This window comes from Oncorhynchus mykiss, unplaced genomic scaffold, assembly GCF_013265735.2.
Source record: "Oncorhynchus mykiss isolate Arlee unplaced genomic scaffold, USDA_OmykA_1.1 un_scaffold_130, whole genome shotgun sequence".
In the NCBI taxonomy this organism is placed as follows: Eukaryota; Metazoa; Chordata; class Actinopteri; order Salmoniformes; family Salmonidae; genus Oncorhynchus; species Oncorhynchus mykiss.
This window is the reverse complement of record NW_023493663.1, coordinates 812501-828155: the sequence shown is the minus strand read 5'-3', so window position 1 is coordinate 828155 and position 15655 is coordinate 812501. Positions and strand designations below refer to the sequence as shown.

The following is a 15655-nucleotide window of genomic DNA, read 5'->3' as shown; positions in this document are numbered from 1 at the left end:
GATAGTAGATACTGATAATGTTACCAGAATGGATCAACCCTAGTGACAGTAGATACTGATAGTGTTACCAGAATGGATCCTAGTGATACTGATAGTGTTACCAGAATGGATCAACCCTAGTGACAGTAGATACTGCTAGTGTTACCAGAATGGATCCTAGTGACAGTAGATACTGATAGTGTTATCAGAATGGATCAACCCTAGTGATGGTAGATACTGATTGTGTTACCAGAATGGATCCTAGTGACAGTAGATACTGATAGTGTTACCAGAATGGATCCTAGTGACAGTAGATACTGATAGTGTTACCAGAATGGATCCTAGTGACAGTAGATACTGATAGTGTTACCAGAATGGATCCTAGTGATAGTAGATACTGATAGTGTTACCAGAATGGATCCTAGTGATAGTAGATACTGATAGTGTTACCAGAATGGATCCTAGTGACAGTAGATACTGATAGTGTTACCAGAATGGATCCTAGTGATAGTAGATACTGATAGTGTTACCAGAATGGATCCTAGTGACAGTAGATTCTGATAGTGTTACCAGAATGATCAACCCTAGTGACAGTAGATAATGATAGTGTTACCAGAATGGATCCTAGTGATAGTAGATAGTGATAGTGATAGTAGAGACTGATAGTGTTACTAGAATGGATCCTAGTGATGGTAGAGACTGATAGTGTTACCAGAATGGATCCTAGTGACAGTAGATACTGATAGTGTTACCAGAATGGATCAACCCTAGTGATGCTAGATACTGATAGTGTTACCAGAATGGATCCTAGTGATAGTAGATACTGATAGTGTTACCAGAATGGATCCTAGTGACAGTAGATACTGATAGTGTTACCAGAATGGATCCTAGTGACAGTAGATACTGATAGTGTTACCTGTTACCAGAATGGATCAACCCTAGTGATAGTAAATATTGATAGTGATACCAGAATGGATCAACCCTAGTGACAGTAGATACTGATAGTGTTACCAGAATGGATCAACCCTAGTGACAGTAGATAGTGATAGTGTTACCGGAATGGATCATAGTGACAGTAGATACTGATAGTGATACCAGAATGGATCAACCCAAGTGATAGTGTTACCAGAATGGATCAACCCTAGTGACAGTAGATACTGATAGTGTTACCAGAATGGACCCTAGTGACAGTAGATACTGATAGTGTTACCAGAATGGAGCCTAGTGATGGTAGATACTGATGGTGTTACCAGAATGGATCAACCCTAGTGACAGTAGATACTGATAGTGTTACCAGAATGGATCAACCCTAGTGACAGTAGATACTGATAGTGTTACCAGAATGGATCAACCCTAGTGACAGTAGATACTGATAGTGTTACCAGAATGGATCAACCCTAGTGACAGTAGATACTGATAGTGTTACCAGAATGGATCAACCCTAGTGACAGTAGATACTGATAGTGTTACCAGAATGGATCAACCCTAGTGACAGTAGATACTGATAGTGTTACCAGAATGGATCATAGTGATGGTAGAGACTGATAGTGTTACCAGAATGGATCATAGTGATGGTAGATACTGATAGTGTTACCAGAATGGACCCTAGTGATAGTAGATACTGATAGTGTTACCAGAATGGATCCTAGTGATAGTAGATACTGATAGTGTTACCAGAATGGATCCTAGTGACAGTAGATACTGATAGTGTTACCAGAATGGATCCTATTGACAGTAGATACTGATAGTGTTACCTGTTACCAGAATGGATCAACCCTATTGACAGTAGATACTGATAGTGTTACCTGTTACCAGAATGGATCAACCCTAGTGATAGTAAATATTGATAGTGATACCAGAATGGATCAACCCTAGTGACAGTAGATACTGATAGTGTTACCAGAATGGATCATAGTGACAGTAGATACTGATAGTGTTACCAGAATGGATCAACCCAAGTGACAGTAGATAGTGATAGTGTTACCAGAATGGACCCTAGTGACAGTAGATACTGATAGTGTTACCAGAATGGAGCCTAGTGATGGTAGATACTGATGGTGTTACCAGAATGGATCAACCCTAGTGACAGTAGATACTGATAGTGTAACCAGAATGGATCAACCCTAGTGACAGTAGATACTGATAGTGTTACCAGAATGGATCAACCCTAGTGACAGTAGATACTGATAGTGTTACCAGAATGGATCAACCCTAGTGACAGTAGATACTGATAGTGTTACCAGAATGGATCAACCCTAGTGACAGTAGATACTGATAGTGATACCAGAATGGATCCTAGTGATACTGATAGTGTAACCAGAATGGATCAACCCTAGTGACAGTAGATACTGATAGTGTTACCAGAATGGATCCTAGTGACAGTAGATACTGATAGTGTTACCAGAATGGATCATAGTGATGGTAGAGACTGATAGTGTTACCAGAATGGATCCCAGTGATAGTAGATACTGTTAGTGTTACCAGAATGGATCCTAGTGACAGTAGATACTGATAGTGTTACTAGAATGGATCAACCCTAGTGACAGTAGATACTGATAGTGATACCAGAATGGATCCTAGTGATACTGATAGTGTAACCAGAATGGATCAACCCTAGTGACAGTAGATACTGATAGTGTTACCAGAATGGATCAACCCTAGTGACAGTAGATACTGATAGTGTTACCAGAATGGATCCTAGTGATAGTAGATACTGATAGTGTTACCAGAATGGATCAACCCTAGTGACAGTAGATACTGATAGTGTTACCAGAATGGATCCTAGTGACAGTAGATACTGATAGTGTTACCAGAATGGATCATAGTGATGGTAGAGACTGATAGTGTTACCAGAATGGATCCCAGTGATAGTAGATACTGTTAGTGTTACCAGAATGGATCCTAGTGACAGTAGATACTGATAGTGTTACTAGAATGGATCATAGTGATGGTAGATACTGATAGTGTTACCAGAATGGACCCTAGTGACAGTAGATACTGATAGTGTTACCAGAATTGGTCAACCCTAGTGACAGTAGATACTGATAGTGTTACCAGAATGGATCAACCCTAGTGACAGTAGATATTGATAGTGATACCAGAATGGATCAACCCTGGTGACAGTAGATACTGATAGTGTTACCAGAATGGATCAACCCTAGTGATGGTAGATACTGATTGTGTTACCAGAATGGATTCTAGTGATAGTAGATACTGATAGTGTTACCAGAATGGATCAACCCTAGTGACAGTAGATACTGATAGTGTTACCAGAATGGATCAACCCTAGTGATGGTAGATACTGATAGTGTTACCAGAATGGAGCCTAGTGATGGTAGATACTGATGGTGTTACCAGAATGGATCAACCCTAGTGATGGTAGATACTGATAGTGTTACCAGAATGGATCAACCCTAGTGATGCTAGATACTGATAGTGTTACCAGAATGGAGCCTAGTGATGGTAGATACTGATGGTGTTACCAGAATGGATCCTAGTGATAGTAGATACTGATAGTGTTACCAGAATGGATCAACCCTAGTGACAGTAGATATTGATAGTGATACCAGAATGGATCAACCCTGGTGACAGTAGATACTGATAGTGTTACCAGAATGGATCAACCCTAGTGATGGTAGATACTGATTGTGTTACCAGAATGGATTCTAGTGATAGTAGATACTGATAGTGTTACCAGAATGGATCAACCCTAGTGACAGTAGATACTGATAGTGTTACCAGAATGGATCAACCCTAGTGATGGTAGATACTGATAGTGTTACCAGAATGGAGCCTAGTGATGGTAGATACTGATGGTGTTACCAGAATGGATCAACCCTAGTGATGGTAGATACTGATAGTGTTACCAGAATGGATCAACCCTAGTGATGCTAGATACTGATAGTGTTACCAGAATGGAGCCTAGTGATGGTAGATACTGATGGTGTTACCAGAATGGATCCTAGTGATAGTAGATACTGATAGTGTTACCAGAATGGATCAACCCTAGTGACAGTAGATATTGATAGTGTTACCAGAATGGATCAACCCTAGTGACAGTAGATACTGATAGTGTTACCAGAATGGATCAACCCTAGTGACAGTAGATATTGATAGTGTTACCAGAATGGATCAACCCTAGTGACAGTAGATACTGATAGTGTTACCAGAATGGATCAACCCTAGTGACAGTAGATACTGATAGTGTTACCAGAATGGATCAACCCTAGTGACAGTAGATACTGATAGTGTAACCAGAATGGATCAACCCTAGTGACAGTAGATACTGATAGTGTTACCAGAATGGATCAACCCTAGTGACAGTAGATACTGATAGTGTTACCAGAATGGATCAACCCTAGTGATGGTAGATACTGATAGTGTTACCAGAATGGATCCTAGTGACAGTAGATACTGATAGTGTTACCAGAATGGATCCTAGTGACAGTAGATACTGATAGTGTTACCAGAATGGATCATAGTGATGGTAGAGACTGATAGTGTTACCAGAATGGACCCTAGTGACAGTAGATACTGATAGTGTTACCAGAATTGGTCAACCCTAGTGACAGTAGATACTGATAGTGTTACCAGAATGGATCAACCCTAGTGACAGTAGATATTGATAGTGATACCAGAATGGATCAACCCTGGTGACAGTAGATACTGATAGTGTTACCAGAATGGATCAACCCTAGTGATGGTAGATACTGATTGTGTTACCAGAATGGATTCTAGTGATAGTAGATACTGATAGTGTTACCAGAATGGATCAACCCTAGTGATGCTAGATACTGATAGTGTTACCAGAATGGATCCTAGTGATAGTAGATACTGATAGTGTTACCAGAATGGATCCTAGTGATAGTAGATACTGATAGTGTTACCAGAATGGATCCTAGTGATAGTAGATACTGATAATGTTACCAGAATGGATCAACCCTAGTGACAGTAGATACTGATAGTGATACCAGAATGGATCCTAGTGATACTGATAGTGTTACCAGAATGGATCAACCCTAGTGACAGTAGATACTGATAGTGTTACCAGAATGGATCAACCCTAGTGACAGTAGATACTGATAGTGTTACCAGAATGGATCCTAGTGATAGTAGATACTGATAATGTTACCAGAATGGATCAACCCTAGTGACAGTAGATACTGATAGTGTTACCAGAATGGATCCTAGTGATACTGATAGTGTTACCAGAATGGATCAACCCTAGTGACAGTAGATACTGCTAGTGTTACCAGAATGGATCCTAGTGACAGTAGATACTGATAGTGTTATCAGAATGGATCAACCCTAGTGATGGTAGATACTGATTGTGTTACCAGAATGGATCCTAGTGACAGTAGATACTGATAGTGTTACCAGAATGGATCCTAGTGACAGTAGATACTGATAGTGTTACCAGAATGGATCCTAGTGACAGTAGATACTGATAGTGTTACCAGAATGGATCCTAGTGATAGTAGATACTGATAGTGTTACCAGAATGGATCCTAGTGATAGTAGATACTGATAGTGTTACCAGAATGGATCCTAGTGACAGTAGATACTGATAGTGTTACCAGAATGGATCCTAGTGATAGTAGATACTGATAGTGTTACCAGAATGGATCCTAGTGACAGTAGATTCTGATAGTGTTACCAGAATGATCAACCCTAGTGACAGTAGATAATGATAGTGTTACCAGAATGGATCCTAGTGATAGTAGATAGTGATAGTGATAGTAGAGACTGATAGTGTTACTAGAATGGATCCTAGTGATGGTAGAGACTGATAGTGTTACCAGAATGGATCCTAGTGATAGAAGAATCTGATAGTGTTACCAGAATGGATCCTAGTGACAGTAGATACTGATAGTGTTACCAGAATGGATCAACCCTAGTGACAGTAGATACTGATAGTGTTACCAGAATGGATCCTAGTGATAGTAGATACTAATAGTGTTACCAGAATGGATCCTAGTGACAGTAGATACTGATAGTGTTACCAGAATGGATCCTAGTGACAGTAGATACTGATAGTGTTACCAGAATGGATCCTAGTGACAGTAGATACTGATAGTGTTACCAGAATGGATCCTAGTGATAGTAGATACTGATAGTGTTACCAGAATGGATCCTAGTGACAGTAGATACTGATAGTGTTACCAGAATGATCAACCCTAGTGACAGTAGATAATGATAGTGTTACCAGAATGGATCCTAGTGATAGTAGATAGTGATAGTGATAGTAGAGACTGATAGTGTTACTAGAATGGATCCTAGTGATGGTAGAGACTGATAGTGTTACCAGAATGGATCCTAGTGATAGAAGAATCTGATAGTGTTACCAGAATGGATCCTAGTGACAGTAGATACTGATAGTGTTACCAGAATGGATCAACCCTAGTGACAGTAGATACTGATAGTGTTACCAGAATGGATCCTAGTGATAGTAGATACTAATAGTGTTACCAGAATGGATCCTAGTGACAGTAGATACTGATAGTGTTACCAGAATGGATCCTAGTGACAGTAGATACTGATAGTGTTACCAGAATGGATCCTAGTGACAGTAGATACTGATAGTGTTACCAGAATGGATCCTAGTGATAGTAGATACTGATAGTGTTACCAGAATGGATCCTAGTGATAGTAGATACTGATAGTGTTACCAGAATGGATCCTAGTGACAGTAGATACTGATAGTGTTACCAGAATGGATCCTAGTGATAGTAGATACTGATAGTGTTACCAGAATGGATCCTAGTGACAGTAGATTCTGATAGTGTTACCAGAATGATCAACCCTAGTGACAGTAGATAATGATAGTGTTACCAGAATGGATCCTAGTGACAGTAGATAGTGATAGTGATAGTAGAGACTGATAGTGTTACTAGAATGGATCCTAGTGATGGTAGAGACTGATAGTGTTACCAGAATGATCAACCCTAGTGACAGTAGATAATGATAGTGTTACCAGAATGGATCCTAGTGATAGTAGATAGTGATAGTGATAGTAGAGACTGATAGTGTTACTAGAATGGATCCTAGTGATGGTAGAGACTGATAGTGTTACCAGAATGGATCCTAGTGATAGAAGAATCTGATAGTGTTACCAGAATGGATCCTAGTGACAGTAGATACTGATAGTGTTACCCGAATGGATCCTAGTGACAGTAGATACTGATAGTGTTACCAGAATGGATCCTGGCGACAGTAGATACTGATAGTGTTACCAGAATGGATCCTAGCGATAGTAGATACTGATAGTGTTACCAGAATGGATCCTAGTGATAGTAGATACTGATAGTGTTACCAGAATGGATCCTAGTGATAGTAGATACTGATAGTGTTACCAGAATGGATCCTAGTGATAGTAGATACTGATAGTGATAGATAGATAGTGGTCCTGACTCCTCACCCTGACTGAATCGTCCTCCATAAGATCTTGTTGATGGCTTTACAAGGGAACGGACCTAAGACACAACGAGACAGATGACAAGTAGTTAAAAACCTGTTGAATCTAGGGGGCACTATTTTCATTTTTGGAAAAATAACGTTCCCAAAGTAAACGGCCTATTTCTCAGGACAAGATGCTAGAATATGCATATAATAATGACAGCTTAGGATAGAAAACACTCTAAAGTTTCCAAAACTGTACAAATATTGTCTGTGAGTATAACAGAACTAATATTGCAGGTGAAAGCCTGAGAAAAATCCAATCAGGAAGGGACTCTTATTTAGAAAGCTCTGTGTTCCTATGCGTCCCTATTGAGCAGTGAATGGGATATCAACCAGAGGACTTTTTCTATGGCTTCCCTAATGTGTCTAGTGTCACAATACATAGTTTCAGGCTTTTATTTTGAAAAATGAGCCTGAACGTCAACATTGCGTCAGTGATCAGCTGGAGTCTCTCAGAGTGTTTTGTGCGTAACGGACAAATGCGGCCATTGTTTCTCTCTTTCCTACTAAGAAGCCACCTGTCCCGGTTGATATATTATCGAATAGATATTTGAAAAACACGTTGAGGATTAATTATAAACAACGTTTGCCATGTTTCTGTCGATATTATGGAGCTAATTTGGAATATTTTTCAGCGTTGTCGTGACCGCAATTTCCGGTCGAATTCTCAGTCAAAAGCGGCTACAAAAATAATATTTTTGGAAAAAAGGGACATTTGCTGTCTAACTGGGAGTCTTGTGAGTGAAAACATCCGAAGCTAATCAAAGGTAAACGATTTAATTTGCTTTTCTGATTTTCGTGACCAGGTTGCCCTGCTGCTAGCTAGGCATAATGCTATGCTAGGCTATTGATAAACTTACACAAATGCTTGTCTTGCTTTGGCTGTAAAGCATATTTTCAAAATCTGAGATGACAGGATGATTAACAAAAGGCTAAGCTGTGTTCTAATATATTTCACTTGTGATTTCATGAATATTTTCTAGTAATATTTATGTCCGTTGCGTTATGCTAATTCATGTCAGTTGATGACAACGCTCCCGGATCAGGGATGGGTAGATACAAGAGGTTTTAATGAGGTCCCAAGGTAATGGACCTGAGACACAACGAGACAGATGACAAGGAGTGAACTTGTTGAGTGTAGGGGGCAGTATTTTGATTTTTGGATGAAAAACGTCCCCAAATGAAACTGCCTATTTCTCAGGCCCAGAATCTAGAATACACATATAATTGTCAGATTAGGATAGAAAACACAAAAGTTTCCAAAACTGTCCAAATATTGTCTGTGAGTATAACAGAACTGATATTGCAGGCGAAAACCTGAGGAAAATCCAACCAGGAAGTGGCTTCTATTTTGAAAGCTCCCTGTTCCATTGCATGCCTTCCCTCCATTTAAAGGGATATCAACCAGATTCATTTTCCTATATGTCTACCACATGGTTTGACCAGTCTTTAGACATAGTTTCAGGCTTTTATTCTGAAAATGAGCGAGAAAGATCAGATCGCGTCAGTGGATGGCTGGGTGCCGGCAGCGTTTTGCATGCGGCAACAGAGTGGAGCAGAACATGTTCTCTCTCCTATTGAAGAAGCTACTGTCCGGTTGAAATATTATCGATTATATATTGTAAAAACAACCTGAGGATTGATTATAAAAAAAAGTTTTACATGTTTCTACTAACTTTACGGATACTATTTGGAATTTTCGTCTGCGATGTCCTGACCGCTCGAGCCTGTGGATTTCTGAACATAACGCGACAAACAAACTGAGGTATTTTGGATCTAAAAATAATCTTTATGGAACAAAAGGAACATTTATTGTGTAACTGGGAGTCTCGTGAGTGCAAACATCCGAAGATCATCAAAAGTAAGCGATTCATTTTATTGCTTTTCTGACTTTCGTGACCAATCTACTTTGCTGCAAGCTGTTAGTAATGTTTTGTCTGCTGAGAGAGATGTCCTCACATAAACGCTTGTAATGCTTTCGCCGAAAAGCTTTTTTGAAATCTGACACGCCAGGTGGATTAACAAGCTAAGCTGTGTTTTACTATATTGCACTTGTGATTTCATGAAAATTAAATATTTTTTGTAATTTAATTTGAATTTGGCGCTCTGCAAATCAGCGGATGTTGACGAAAATGATCCCGCTAACGGGATGGGTGCGCCAGGGAGTTAATGAGGTCCCAAGGGAACGGACCTGAGACACAACGAGATGACAAGGAGTTAATGAGGTCCCAAGGGAACGGACCTGAGACACAATGAGACAGATGACAAGGAGTTAATGAGGTCCCAAGGGAACGGACCTGAGACACAATGAGACAGATGACAAGGAGTTAATGAGGTCCCAAGGGAACGGACCTGAGACACAATGAGATAGATGACAAGGAGTTAATGAGGTCCCAAGGGAACGGACCTGAGACACAATGAGACAGATGACAAGGAGTTAATGAGGTCCCAAGGGAACGGACCTGAGACACAACGAGATGACAAGGAGTTAATGAGGTCCCAAGGGAACGGACCTGAGACACAATGAGACAGACGACAAGGAGTTAATGAGGTCCCAAGGGAACGGACCTGAGACACAACGAGACAGACGACAAGGAGTTAATGAGGTCCCAAGGACAGGACATGGGGGGGGGGGGTTAGGGGGTGTGTGTGTAGGGGTTAGGGTGGTGTGTGTGTAGTGGTTAGGGAGTGTGTGTAGGGGTTAGGGTGTGTGTGTGTGTGTGTGTGTGTGTGTAGGGGTTAGGGTGTGTGTGTGTGTGTAGGGGTTAGGGTGTGTGTATGTGTGTGTGTGTGTGTGTGTGTGTGTGTGTGTGTGTGTGTGTGTGTGTTAGGGCGTGTGTGTGTGTGTGTGTGTAGGGGTTAGGGTGTGTGTGTGTGTATGTAGGAGTTAGGGTGTGTGTGTGTGTATGTAGGAGTTAGGGTGTGTGTGTGTGTATGTAGGGGTTAGGGTGTGTGTGTGTGTGTATGTAGGGGTTAGGGTGTGTGTGTGTGTATGTAGGGGTTAGGGTGTGTGTGTGTGTATGTAGGGGTTAGGGTGTGTGTGTGTATGTAGGGGTTAGGGTGTGTGTGTGTGTATGTAGGGGTTAGGGTGTGTGTGTGTATGTAGGGGTTAGGGTGTGTGTGTGTGTGTAGGGGTTAGGGTGTGTGTGTGTGTGTGTGTGTGTGTGTGTGTGTGTGTGTGTGTGTGTGTGTTAGGGCGTGTGTGTGTGTGTGTGTGTAGGGGTTAGGGTGTGTGTGTGTGTATGTAGGAGTTAGGGTGTGTGTGTGTGTATGTAGGGGTTAGGGTGTGTGTGTGTGTGTATGTAGGGGTTAGGGTGTGTGTGTGTGTGTATGTAGGGGTTAGGGTGTGTGTGTGTATGTAGGGGTTAGGGTGTGTGTGTGTGTATGTAGGGGTTAGGGTGTGTGTGTGTATGTAGGGGTTAGGGTGTGTGTGTGTGTATGTAGGGGTTAGGGTGTGTGTGTGTGTATGTAGGGGTTAGGGTGTGTGTGTGTGTATGTAGGGGTTAGGGTGTGTGTGTGTGTATGTAGGGGTTAGGGTGTGTGTGTGTGTGTATTTAGGGGTTAGGGTGTGTGTGTGTGTATGTAGGGGTTAGGGTGTGTGTGTGTGTATGTAGGGGTTAGGGTGTGTGTGTGTGTATGTAGGGGTTAGGGTGTGTGTGTGTGTGTAGGGGTTAAAGGGGGGGGGGGTGTATGTCTATCTCTCACCATAGGGGATGGACGAGGACACAGGCTGGTGTGTGTACGTGTTACCACTGGCAACAGCCCACACGCTGTACCCCCCGTCGCTATGGGAACTGACGAAGGAGCTACCGGAACGTTCCCACACCAGGGACTCCAGCTGCTGCAGAGACACACACACACACACTGCATTTAGCCATATTGTAACAGACACACACTGCATTTAGCCGTATTATAGGCCCCTGGTAGCACAATAAGGAACAAATTAACTTCCTTGAACAATGGAAGGAGAGTAGAGAGGTGCAATACGACGACAGGCAGAAAGACTTCTGACAGAGAGCCATGAAAGACAGATAGAGCTGTAGTTATATTTTTGTCCAGTTCATATTTACCTGTTTTCCCAGGAACATGTGTTCTGCGTTGCGGGTGCTGAGATCCCATAGGACGACCAGGCCTCTGCTGTAGCCAATCAGAATCTTCCCTGGCTGCTTGGGGTGTTCCTGTAACGACTCCACCGGTCCCAGAGACTTCCCACACCTGTAGTCCTCAGGTATGCTGAAAAACACCGTTACCCATCAGCCACCTGTAGTCCACAGGTATGCTGAAAAACACCGTTACCCATCAGCCACCTGTAGTCCACAGGTATGCTGAAAAACACCGTTACCCATCAGCCACCTGTAGTCCACAGGTATGCTGAAAAACACCGTTACCCATCAGCCACCTGTAGTCCACAGGTACGCTGCCCCGCTCCACACAGTGACTGAGGAGAGAAGTGTATGGATTGTGCCCCCCTCCACACAGTGACTGAGGAGAGAAGTGTATGGATTGTGCCCCCCTCCACACAGTGACTGAGGAGAGAAGTGTAGTGATTGTGCCCTCCTCCACACAGTGACTGAGGAGAGAAGTGTAGTGATTGTGCCCTCCTCCACACAGTGACTGAGAAGAGAAGTGTATGGATTGTGCCCCCCTCCACACAGTGACTGAGGAGAGAAGTGTAGGGATTGTGCCCCCCTCCACACAGTGACTGAGGAGAGAAGTGTAGGGATTGTGCCCCCCTCGACACAGTGACTGAGGAGACAAGTGTAGGGATTGTGCCCCCCTCCACACAGTGACTGAGGAGAGAAGTGTAGGGATTGTGCCCCCCTCCACACAGTGACTGAGGAGAGAAGTGTAGGGATTGTGCCCCCCTCCACACAGTGACTGAGGAGAGAAGTATAGGGATTGTGCCCCCCTCCACACAGTGACTGAGGAGAGAAGTGTAGGGATTGTGCCCCCCTCCACACAGTGACTGAGGAGAGAAGTGTAGTGATTGTGCCCTCCTCCACACAGTGACTGAGGAGAGAAGTGTATGGATTGTGCCCCCCTCCACACAGTGACTGAGGAGAGAAGTGTAGGGATTGTGCCCCCCTCCACACAGTGACTGAGGAGAGAAGTGTAGGGGTTGTGCCCCCCTCCACACAGTGACTAAGGAGAGAAGTGTAGGGATTGTGCCCTCCTCCACACAGTGACTGAGGAGAGAAGTGTAGTGATTGTGCCCTCCTCCACACAGTGACTGAGAAGAGAAGTGTATGGATTGTGCCCCCCTCCACACAGTGACTGAGGAGAGAAGTGTAGGGATTGTGCCCCCATCCACACAGTGACTGAGGAGAGAAGTGTATGGATTGTGCCCCCCTCCACACAGTGACTGAGGAGAGAAGTGTAGGGATTGTGCCCCCCCCCACACAGTGACTGAGGAGAGAAGTGTAGGGATTGTGCCCTCCTCCACACAGTGACTGAGAAGAGAAGTGTAGGGATTGTGCCCCCCACCACACAGTGACTGAGGAGAGAAGTGTGTGGATTGTGTCCCCCTCCACACAGTGACTGAGGAGAGAAGTGTAGGGATTGTGCCCTCCTCCACACAGTGACTGAGGAGAGAAGTGTAGTGATTGTGCCCTCCTCCACACAGTGACTGAGAAGAGAAGTGTAGGGATTGTGCCCCCCACCACACAGTGACTGAGGAGAGAAGTGTAGGGATTGTGCCCCCCACCACACAGTGACTGAGGAGAGAAGTGTAGGGCTTGTGCCCCCCACCACACAGTGACTGAGGAGAGGGCAGTCCAGCAGAAAGGATGGTTGCCACCACCGAACCACAAACATTACCCACAAAGCATTTCATTGTGTCTCTCCATCTCCCCGTCTCAACCCCAACCCCCTTCTCTCTCCCTCACCTCATCCCTCACCCTTTGAACCACCAGTCAGTCCCCTCTCTCTCCCTCACCTCATCCCTCACCCTCTGAACCACCAGTCCCCTCTCTCTCCCTCAGCCCATCCCTCACCCTCTGAACCTCCAGCCCCCTCTCTGTGATGTGACGTTGAGCCCTCGTTAGCACCGAGTCAAGGCTCTTCCCCCTAACAACCATGACAACAGGAGGCCCTTCCCCCTAACAACCATAACAACAGGAGGCTCTTCCCCCTAACAACCATGACAACAGGAGGCTCTTCCCCCTAACAACCATGACAACAGGAGGCTCTTCCCCCTAACAACCATGACAACAGGAGGCTCTTCCCCCTAACAACCATGACAACAGGAGGCTCTTCCCCCTAACAACCATGACAACAGGAGGCTCTTCCCCCTAACAACCATGACAACAGGAGGCTCTTCCCCCTAACAACCATGACAACAGGAGGCTCTTCCCCCTAACAACCATGACAACAGGAGGCTCTTCCCCCTAACAACCATGACAACAGGAGGCTCTTCCCCCTAACAACCATGACAAAAGGAGGCCCTTCCCCCTAACAACCATGACAACAGGAGGCCCTTCCCCCTAACAACCATGACAACAGGAGGCCCTTCCCCCTAACAACCATGACAACAGGAGGCCCTTCCCCCTAACGACCATGACAACAGGAGGCCCTTCCCCCTAACGACCATGACAACAGGAGGCCCTTCCCCCTAACGACCATGACAACAGGAGGCCCTTCCCCCTAACGACCATGACAACAGGAGGCCCTTCCCCCTAACAACCATGACAACAGGAGGCCCTTCCCCTAACAACCATGACAACAGGAGGCCCTTCCCCCTAACAACCATGACAACAGGAGGCCCTTCCCCCTAACGACCATGACAACAGGAGGCCCTTCCCCCTAACGACCATGACAACAGGAGGCCCTTCCCCCTAACGACCATGACAACAGGAGGCCCTTCCCCCTAACGACCATGACAACAGGAGGCCCTTCCCCCTAACGAACATGACAACAGGAGGCCCTTCCCCCTAACGAACATGACAACAGGAGGCCCTTCCCCCTAACGACCATGACAACAGGAGTTCCCTTAACGACCATGACAACAGGAGGCTCTTCCCCCTAACAACCATGACAACAGGAGGCTTTTCCCCATAACAACCATGACAACAGGAGGCCCTTCCCCCTAACGACCATGACAACAGGAGGCCCTTCGCCCTAAAGACCATGACAACAGGAGGCCCTTCCCCCTAAAGACCATGACAACAAGAGGCCCTTCCCCCTAAAGACCATGACAACAGGAGCAGTGGGAAAAGTACACACAACATAGATACACACCTGTGACAGCTCTCCTCTCAGCTGACCAGGATGGAACCTGGAGAACCCAACCCATTCTAGAACCCAACCCATTCTAGAACCCAACCCATTCTAGAACCCAAGCCATTCTAGAACAGACCCACACTGCCTCCTCCCACTGGCTGAAGCAGCTGTCACTCACCTCTGCATCACCTGATCCAGCAGGAGTGATTGGTTATCCCTCAACGAGAGGCGTGGCAGATCCAGGAAGTGTATGCCCCCTCCCTCGGTGCCGACACACAGCAGGTCACATGAACTCAACAACAGCAGAACTGTCACACGGCTTGCACTGGAGACAACATCACACACATTATAACACACACATACATGTATGTCTCTGTGTATGTATGTGTTCCAAGTGTCTCTGTGTGTGTGTGTGGTGTGGTGTGGTGTGTGTGTGGTGTGTGTGTGGTGTGGTGTGTGTGTGTGTGTTTTGTGTGTGGTGTGGTGTGTTTTGTGTGGGGTGTGGTGTGGTGTGGTGTGTGGTGTGTTTTGTGTGGGGTGTGGTGTGGTGTGGTGTGTGGTGTGTTTTGTGTGGGGTGTGGTGTGGTGTGTGGTGTGGTGTGGTGTGGTGTGTTTTGTGTGGGGTGTGGTGTGTGGTGTGGTGTGTGTGGTGTGGTGTGGTGTGGTGTGGTGTGTGTGTTTTGTGTGGGGTGTGGTGTGTGGTGTGGTGTGGTGTGGTGTGGTGTGGTGTGTGTGTTTTGTGTGGGGTGTGGTGTGTGGTGTGGTGTGGTGTGTGTGTTTTGTGTGGGGTGTGGTGTGGTGTGGTGTGGTGTGGTGTGTGTGGTGTGGTGTGTGTGGTGTGGTGTGGTGTGGTGTGTGTGTTTTGTGTGTGGTGTGGTGTGGTGTGTGGGGTGTGGTGTGTGGTGTGTGTGGTGTGGTGTGGTGTGGTGTGTGTGGTGTGGTGTGTGTGGTGTGGTGTGTGTGGTGTGTGTGTTTTGTGTGTGGTGTGGTGTGGTGTGGT

General features: G+C 44.9%; 1 protein-coding gene across 5 annotated transcripts in view; it reads right to left on the bottom strand.

Annotated features, from left to right (window-relative positions):
* LOC110516979 (lethal(2) giant larvae protein homolog 1) overlaps positions 1 to 15655 on the bottom strand; it is a 100492-nt gene that overhangs the window by 43545 nt on the left and 41292 nt on the right. For 4 of the 5 annotated variants that reach the window (XR_005041763.1, XM_036972244.1, XM_036972245.1 and 1 more), the window contains exons 5-9: positions 14834 to 14980; positions 11508 to 11670; positions 11143 to 11278; positions 9900 to 9950; positions 7397 to 7451 (exon numbers count right to left, since the gene is read on the bottom strand). Coding sequence is in view for 4 of the 5 variants with exons in the window: in XM_036972244.1 (XP_036828139.1) it covers positions 7397 to 7451; positions 9900 to 9950; positions 11143 to 11278; positions 11508 to 11670; positions 14834 to 14980 (552 nt within the window). In the remaining variant the exon portion in view is untranslated. The remainder of the gene's footprint in view (positions 1 to 7396; positions 7452 to 9899; positions 9951 to 11142; positions 11279 to 11507; positions 11671 to 14833; positions 14981 to 15655) is intronic. The other variant, XM_036972247.1, reaches the window with a different exon arrangement.